This window comes from Aptenodytes patagonicus, chromosome 3 (genome assembly GCF_965638725.1).
Source record: "Aptenodytes patagonicus chromosome 3, bAptPat1.pri.cur, whole genome shotgun sequence".
In the NCBI taxonomy this organism is placed as follows: Eukaryota; Metazoa; Chordata; class Aves; order Sphenisciformes; family Spheniscidae; genus Aptenodytes; species Aptenodytes patagonicus.
Window position 1 is genome coordinate 67562467 of NC_134951.1, and position 9292 is coordinate 67571758.

The following is a 9292-nucleotide window of genomic DNA, read 5'->3' on the forward strand; positions in this document are numbered from 1 at the left end:
TGCAATGCAGCAGAACATTATATTACACAAAGCTCTATTATGTCGTATGAATAGACAGACACGTTGTCAAGAGATTTTTTTGATCCATTTAGATGTATGTGGAAAGCACTTCAAATAACTAAGTAGAACCAGCTAAGGAAGCAATAAAAATGAATAATAGTGCAGCATAGTAAACACAAAATGGGCTAATTATAGTCTGAAATCAAATATTGAAGTTGGATTTCCAAATTTTTGGTGTGCAGCTGTTCATTCTGGCTCTAGAAGAGAACAGGAATTGCAGTCTGCAGCAGAAGGAAGCTTGTTGTGCAGAGGATCCAATACTGTATCCTTTGTGATCCCAACTGGAAAGGACATTGTAAAGATAATGCAAGATGGATTCAGCCAGATTTACTGGCATATATTTGTGGGGCTCATCAGCTTTTTATCTTTAGCTCTCTTCTTTCCTCTTCCCTTTGCCTTAGTTCTTGTCTCCCACAGTATCTTGTGAATACGTATTATAGGTCATCTACTTGAGTAACTGTCAGTGTGGTTAACCCTTTCACTTTGTTACAGACTCTGAAGTGAATTATCAAACCAATTTCAAACCTAAAGCATTCTAAAGAATGATCTAAAGACCTAAAGTCGTCTTCTGTGGAATCTTGTTATTTATTAAAATCTTTTAATGCTATAGAATTAGGTTAACCTTCTGGTTTTGTGATTTTAGGTTCAAACCTGCATCTAGAATAGAGCTTGGGACTTGCAATTCAGAAAAGTTTCAGTTATATTGCAGTCAGTCGCTGTGTTTATAAGATGCCATTGGCACAAGTGGCATCACTTCTCATCAGACTAGTGGGGACTGGGTAGTGCTTGAAGCAACACCACCACCCCCGCAATTCTCAATGCTCAGCAAATAGACATCTCTCTTCTAAACAAAAGACAATATAGTGATCTCGTAGCTTATCATTGTGAGACTGAAGTTCTGGCTTAATTCTTCAAGAAACTTCCTGCGTCATTTTGGTCAACTTCTTTGTTTTTCCATTCCTCAGCTCTCCATTAGGAAAATGTCTGTAACAATTTTCCCTACCTGCAAGTATAAGAAAGTTGTTCAGATTTGGTCATGAAGTGATTAGATGTCATGGTAAAAGGGTCCTGAGACCCTGTAAAGAGAAGCACCACCACAAGGTCTGGACTTTTGTGTGTCCTTCCTTCATTTCATTCTCAGTTATGTTCTTTAGCCTATTTGGAACAATCAGTTGAAACCCAAAGGTTTCCCCGTTTTCCTCATGGGAGCATGAAAAATAGGAGATTGTTCATTTTCTTGCACCTCAGTAAAGTTAAGACGAAGTTTTAAAAACAAAACCAACTGCGTTATTATATAATTTTAAAGCATTGTAAATCAGAGTACCAACCAGCATTAACTCCACAGTATGCATTAATTTCTTCTAAGTTTCTTTTGTTTTTTGTAAAAATGACGCTAATGAAGGATCTAAATAGATTTTGTTTGCTTTGTAGGTGGTGGACTGTGCTTGGGACGAACTAGTCAAGATCTATACGCCATCCTGTCTCGCAGTTCCTGTCTAGAGAGAAAGTGAAGATGATCTGACACACCAGGAGCCTTTCTCTCTTCCCCCACTACCAGACTTGTGCTAAAGTGTCACCTGTGTCACTGATCTTAGTGTCTCTTTTTAAGTAAAGCTCTGCTTGAACAGAGTGTTGTGCACTTAAGCATGTGGAGATTTTAGGGCTTGGTTTACTGTACAGGTAATACTTGAGCCAGCAAAACGTTCAACAGCTACTGAATGGCCAAAGAGTGGCCGTAGCAGGTATGAGCTGGTGTCTTTACAGTAGAGTCACCAACGCAATTTTGTCGTCTGTCTGGCTAATGATGAGAGCAGAGGCCTGAATCTTCTTGATCCTTATAAAGAATAAAAGTAACTGGCAGTGTATTTTGAGATAATCTCACTGTAGAAAAGAAAGGAAAAAAAGTGGCTTTTCACTGTAAAGTACTGTAATGTCAACTGAGGTTTGTATCACTCAGATGCATTTATATGTTTTGCTGTGACTCACGTTGCATTATTTTCTTGTGCAATATGACAAATACTCTTCATAGACAGTAAATGTCATAGTTTATAGCCAGCTGATTCATTTAACCTTTTTGATGGTCGCTTCACAATGATGGTAAAGATTATTTTCATACTTTTTTTCCCCTTAGATCTCCTTGAGTAAAACAGTTGATGAAGTCATGCAGAAAGATACTCTCATGGTAGAGAAAATGCTTAGGAAAAAATTAAATATATACAACACTAATTGGATCACAATCTCCAAGATTTAGAGATAGGGCAACCATCTTTTTTATTAGACTTGTCTTCTATTTTCACTTAGAAAGTTTTTCCAAGAGATAGAAGAGGAATATGGTCATATATTCAGTGTTTCTGGACCTCTGACAGCCTGGCCAAAGTGAGAGCTGATGTCCAGACCAGTTGAACCTACATACATGCGGATTAACTGTGTGGCATAAGCATAGCAGATCCAGTGCGGCCAAGCTATTATACTCAGAAGAATATGCCCAACATGTTATAGGTAGGTTGAGTACTTTGCGTGCCCACTTTGACTCCTCAGCCCACATGCCCCAGAAAAACTCAGATGAAAATACCAGCAAGTAGAGGCATTCAGTTTTTATGCTTCTCCAGTCTCCTTTGAATACTCTTTCAGGATCCAACTGTGATACTCCTGCCATTCTCACTGGTACATGTTAGGCTTCTCTCCTGGTTTCCTGCTAGCCTTTTTTTATTTTTTTACCTTCTTAAAACTTTCTCATTTCTGCTGTTACCCCGTATCATCAGTCTTTACCATCAAAAGACTATTTGCAGATCTTTGGTTGGGTTTTCATAGTCTCCTGTTAACAACACTTCTGGGTTGCACCACTCATATATCAAGCAATAGCAGACACTGCCAGATACTGCTGGATGCTTTGAAGAAATGAAAGAAAGAATTCAGCGGAGCAAAGACTTGCAAGTTGCAAGGAAAGAATGATTGTGCTTTCTTGGAGAAAGAGCCAGGGAACTTGCGTATCTCCCCGTGGCTACCTGCATATATCGATTTGGTGTTAGGGCAAGAAAGAAAGAAACCTCTTCAACATGAGAATTTGGATCTTGATAAGGTCTTCTGTTTTTCTGAGTCAGTGCAAACTGACCCAGAATGCCATCTTCTCGAGCTGAATTAATGACAAAAAGTATAGATTTTTGTTAACAGTGTGTTGCACCAAATTCCAAATGTTTACTGCACTTTAATGCTGTGTGCTGAGGAATGATGCAATGATAAAGCTGTGCTGCATACAGCTTTCAGCAATACCATGGGCCATAAAATCTAATTTTAGGCATTAAAATTGATTATTTCAACCGTAATAGTTACTCCACTCTTCTGCTTTATTTCCCTTTTCTGCTTAGACTACAAGTTACATGTCTGAGTGAGTGGAACATTTTGGTGGTGGGTATATATTTTATATGCGTGTTTCTGGGGTGAGGGAGGGAGGGGGATATTCCCGAATGCTGCCATAGCTGCCTATCAGTTGGAAGGGCAAATTCAGAAAACCTAGCACGGGAAAAAAACCACGGAATTCTGAACACGCACACTCAACATGTGGATTAAACCTTTTCTTAACTGCCTTCTCTCCCCTCATGTCCTGGTTAGCTTCAGTGCTGAGGGTTGCTGCATCTGGATTTAATTCTCTTGAAAAATGAGCGCATCCAGAAGATGCACATAGTAAATAAAAACTGTGGCCTTTATCTTCCTGCATGATCTTTGAATGGAGAGAATGTGCTGTAACATTTCTGCACTGTAACAGAAAAACCAATCTGGCAATGGTTGCTGATTCTTAATTCTCAGGGAATGGTTGCTATAATTGTTTTAAAGAAATACTTTTTATTTTATGACCATAATACTAACTTCTGATCTGGAACAGGCCTTTAATGACAACAGTCTTAAAGATGTAATGTGTTCTACTTTGAACTTGCTCCTGCGGAAGATTTTGGTTTATGGGAGCCCATAGGTTTCTCCTTGGTTCAAGAAACATACTGATAATCGTGTTCTAAAGGAATGGATTTGCTGTTCTACAATGCTATTAAATAAATTGCACACAGTATCTTTGGCTACACTCTTATATTCACTTCCCCAATTAAGAAATATTGATCAAAAAGTAAATGCAGTGAAAGACACTGAGAGTATCTTATAAGTAAAGAGTATCGTAATCATGGTTTATGTCTTGTACGAATACTGGGCGACAGTCGCATTTTTCCTTTGTGCTTTTAGAGACCATACTTTATGCAACTTTGCCTAGCTGTATGTCCCGTCAGGTCTGCATTTTGATAAAGGAAGGCTATTCTAAATGATTCTTTGTGTCTGCTTGTGCAGACTACGTGTCAGTGATGACTTCTAGCCAAGTACAGTGCTGGCCTCAAATTTTGCTGCACAGACATGGGTGTACTAAGCCTTTCAGTAGTACTGCTCAGTTTGGAATGTGCTTAGGGTCATGTGATGGGGAATGGATACAACTCTGCACAACGTTTTGCCTATATATCTCATGGTTGCATTAGACCATAATTAAAGCAAACTGTCCATTAAACATTTTATATAGATCTTTACCTTTTTCATCCAAGAAACCATTTAAAAAAATGTTGCCCTTCAGAATTTGACACCAATTTGCTCCACATGGTTTTTTTCCTCTCGCCCATGTCATTGTACCTAGGTGAAATGCAGAGCTGAGCATGATTTGCATCAAAGGATTAGAGTTAAGGCATCATAATCATCTCATTACTGTAAGGAACCACAGAGCTATTCATTACTATGATCTGTGTCCCACTGCTAGGACAAAATTTTGTAACTGAGTCAACTTACGAACTGAGCACCCGCTGCTGTCTCTGGCCACAAGAACAGCTAGTGCGAGGGAAGTACCTTCGCTGCAGTGTTACCTCAAATGATGTCCCTGTGTTGCTTCATCCAATTCCTTCCCAATGAAGTGCCGGAGAACTTGTCTTTTCTGAGTGTGGAGTGGTGGAGAGACAGTGGGAGACTAGTACTGTGCCTGGCCTGAATCCATGTTGAGAAGGGGGTGGTTTGGCAAGGGACAGCACCTTCCCCTTCACCCCCTCCTTGCTGTGTATAGGCAAGACTAAAATTAGGAGCACCATGAGAGATGTTGCAAGAGAAGCTGGCCTGGCAACACAGGTGAGTCCCAAGAGAGAGGATATGGTACTTGAGATACGGATGCTTGAGTTCCCAAATTTAGCATTGGTGCAGCCTCACCTTGAATACTGTGTGCAGTTCTGGGCCCCACAATTTGTGAAGGATGTGAAGGTCCTTGAACGTGTCTGGAGGAGGGCAACAAAGCTGGTGAAAGGGCTGGAAGGAATGTCCTATAAGGAGCAGCTAAGGACTTTGGGCTTGTCTAGTTTGGAGAAAAGGAGGCTGAGGGGCGACCTCATTGCCCTCTACAGCTTCCTGAGGAGGGGAAGGGGAGAGGGAGGTGCTGATCTCTTCTCCCTGGTATCCAGCGATAGACACGTGGGAATGGTTCAAAGCTGCACCAAGGGAGGTTTAGACTGGACATCAGGAAGCACTTCTTTAACGGGAGGGTGGTCAAACACTGGAACAGGCTTCCTAGAGAGGTGGTTGATGCCCCAGGCCTATCAGTGTTTAAGAGGCATTTGGACAATGGCCTTAACAACATGCTTTTATTTTTGGTCAGCCCTGAATTGGTCAGGCAGTTGGACTAGATGATCATTGTAGGTCCCCTCCAACTGAAATAGTCCAGTCTAGCCTAATTCTTATCCTTCTTACATGCTTGTTTTCCTGTTTCAATCAGGGAAGTATTTAGCCCCCAATGCAGACTTGCAACTTGATCCTCTGCAATGTCAGAGACTCTCTTCTCTAGTGATAATTTCACTGATGAGGGGACAAAATTGTTTCTTCCAGAGGTTACGCTTAGGTGGAGTCCCAATTACTACAGTATTTCCAGAAAGCACGATTAGATTTTTTTTCCATCTGCACTTATTTGGCAGAAGGAGCTTTTTTCCCTCCCATGTGCAAACACTTGTCACAGTGATCCACGCGTTCCTTTAAATTGTGCTGTGTGGGCTTGGGACAAGTCCAAATGGAGGTTGGTGTAAATGTGCTGGCACAGTTCTTCAGTGGGTTTTGAAGCCAGACTTGGTCTCCAGTAAGTTTAAATGAGAGTTTCAGCCTTTATATGCCTTAATATTTCAGGACACTTAACTGTGAGTTTACATTTTATGCTGCAGTGCAGCTGCTGAAGTGGGTGAAGGCCCCCAAGGTGGAGCACCACGTGACGCTAGGGAGGTGATCGCAACTGACATCGTTTTGCCTGAAAACAACTGGGTTTTGGTGCATGCTTTCTTCCCACCCTGAGTTAGCAAAGATTAAACTTCCAGGTATCCTGATCACATCCGTGGCTTTTGTGACTGAGGTAACCTGCGAAATTCAGACAGGTATTACTCTTACCTTTTAAGGAGGCATACACAGAGTCCTGGGTCTTTTCAGTGTTTTAGTATTTCAGTCAGTGGAGTTTTTAATCAATAGAAATGTAAGTACTCAAATTTGTTAAAACTGAAGATTTGCATTTAAAAAGAAGATTAATATACAACTGCCTTGGTGAGAATGAGAGAGAGAACAAAATGGAAAATAAACTATCATGGAAAATAATTAGGGAACACATAAAGACAAAAGAGGAAAAGCCAATTTAAAATAGTAGATATCAGGAGAATCCTTCCATGGCTTCTGTAAAGATGAAGAAGAAAAGAGGTGAAGAAGGAAAAGAGAGGCTGCAGTTTTGACTCGGGCGAGTATTACACTGGTCCTCAAGAAGTCAGTCTTGTTCTTGCATTAATGTCAGGCTCTGTAGTGGGAATGGGGAAAGGAAGGAAGGTAAGAAGAGGCAAGGCAAGAAAGGAAGCAAGAACAGTAGCTTGATTAAAAAAATGAATAAATTGAAGAATTAAAAATAAAAGGCAGGCGAGCTGGGGACAGCCTCTGGTGAGAAAGAATATTTTTCCAGGAACACATTTCAGAAAGTAGAGCGAAGCACTGCTATGTCTGCATCAGTCACAGGGAGAGTCAACAGCGGCTGCTCGCCTCCTGGACAAGCATGGCCGATGGCATTAAGTGCTACACGGATTTGCACTCTGCTCCTGGCTTCTGGAAGCAGACTGCAGGTTAGATTTCCAAACATCGCTTCTGTCTCCATTCACGTTCACCCCAATGGCTGAAAAAAAGAAGTTCCTATACTCCTTGCTTAGAGAATAGTAGTATTTCTCTTCTGGCTTCCCTCTGTTGTTTAAGTTCAATGGTACCCATGGTTTCCTCTCCTTCATTACCAGTTTTCATCTTCAAATAGTCATACCTTAATGTGTACCTCTGTTGTTCCATTTTATAAACCTTGCCCTGCCTCCTTGCACTGCCTGTACCTGCTCCACGGCTAGTTGTAACCGAGGAAATTCGTAACACATCCTCTTTGGTGCGACCAATCCCCGTGACCACTGAGGGCCCCTTACTGCACCCAGCAATAATCCTGGGCACACGCGGCTTCTCTTGGTTCGGATGAAGAGCCCAGTGCTGCAGGTCCGATGTGTTTTTCCTGCCACTCCTGCATACTAGCGTGGTCATTTCATGCACACTCGCTTGCCTGGTGGTCCCAACGACTGCCTCGCTCTTGTCGAGAGCTGTTGGCATCAGCACCCCTTTCCTGCGATTGCTACAGGTCTCACCCGAACACCGAGCTGTACTTTCTAATAAGAGTTTCCAGTGTGATGACTGGGACGAAGTATAGCTGGCTTTGGAAGCTGGGTGTATCTAGTGAGGTCTATGAACTGAACTAAGACTGAAATGTAACATTTTTCTGTAGAAATCTCACAGAAAATAGCTGTGCCTTTTTGATACTGCTGAAATGCATGCTGTGCTTGTGCTAAATTCCGTACAAGCCCACCAGAACTGGCGGTCCTTGTCAGGATCTGGTCCACTCTTTTTATGGTAAGTTTTCCAAAAACAAGCTTCGGCTGTCAAGCGTGCCATTTTCCCCCAGGCAGGTTCTTTCTAATACCGTTCCTGTGGAGAGAGGGGGAGGCTGGTTTTGTTTAAAATAGAGTACCTTTGCTAATCTTATATTGATGGGTGAAAGGTAGTCACTGCTAATGAGAGAGACCTAACATGTATGATGTTAACAGAAGGCTCAAGATTATAAGGCAGCTCCAAATAAAAGTAGTTTTTAATTCCCTTACGTTGCCTGACACTGCAGGAGAGTGGTAGAAGACTGGCTGTCCGAGAGAAACTGCTTTTGCTTTTCCTTAGAGTCGGGGTGATCTACTGCAGACTCCTGTTAAAATCTGCATCTGGCAAGTCAGAGAAGGGATGAGCTTATTTAAGCTTTACCAGGCTTTAAAACATCACTTTCGAAGACTTTGTGTGGTTACCAATTTTTAGTGACTTTTCAAGGAAAGTCCCCCCGCTAGAAACAGGTTCTCCCTCCTTTCTTAGCAGCGGTTCCCATCTCTCCGCCTTCCGCGCCCGAGAAGGGGCTCCCTTTGGCGAGCGGGAGGGCGAGCCGGGGGAGGAGGCCGGGACCCCGAGGCGAGGAAGAGGGGGGCTGCAGGCGGGATGCCGCCGGTAGGCAGGGTGGGGGCTTTCTCCTGGGAGGACGCACGCTTTTGGGGAGAGCACAGCGGTACCGCCGTGCTTGTGCACGCGTGGGGGGGCTTGCACTGACCTCCCCGCTCCGGGAGACGTGGGGTTTCCCACGGGTCTCCCACGTTATTTTCGGGCCGGTCGCGCTCCGTCGCCACGCTGCGGGCGCACCGCGTTTATCCCCCCGGCTGAAAGCACAGCGGTGCGCGCTGCCACCCCCCGCCCCTCCTGCGCCCCGTCGGGTTTGGGAGGGCTTGCGGGCGGCGGCGGGGGCGGGGGGGCTTCCCACCCCCGCTGAGCCGGGGCGTGCTCCGGGGGACACCGCGGGGCGAAGCTGGGGGGATACCGAAAGCGGCGGCGGAGACACACTGGGGATGGCGGGGGGACACACCGGGGGCGGCGGCGGGGAGGGGACAGGAGGGGCGGAGGCGCGGGAAGGAGGGGGGACACGTCGGGGGCGGCGCCGGGGGGGGGACACGTCGGGGGCGGCGGCCGCCCTGCGGGGAGCGCGTCCTGCCTCCGCCCGCCCCCTGCCTCCGCACGTCCCCGTCCCCCCCCGCCGCCGCCGCCGCCGCGGCCGCGGCGGGTGGCCGGGCGGGCGGCGGGGCCGTGCGCGGGGAGG

General features: G+C 44.7%; 1 protein-coding gene across 2 annotated transcripts in view; it reads left to right on the forward strand.

The window, feature by feature from the left end:
• The window catches only part of PEX7 (peroxisomal biogenesis factor 7), a 49562-nt gene extending 45442 nt beyond the window's left edge, over positions 1 to 4120 (forward strand). Inside the window, exon 10 of one of the 2 annotated variants that reach the window (XM_076333684.1) lies at positions 1492 to 4120. In XM_076333684.1, coding sequence (XP_076189799.1) covers positions 1492 to 1560 — 69 coding nt within the window. In that variant the 3' untranslated portion in view covers positions 1561 to 4120. The remainder of the gene's footprint in view (positions 1 to 1491) is intronic. The other variant, XM_076333685.1, reaches the window with a different exon arrangement.
• Positions 4121 to 9292: the final 5172 nt, after the last annotated feature.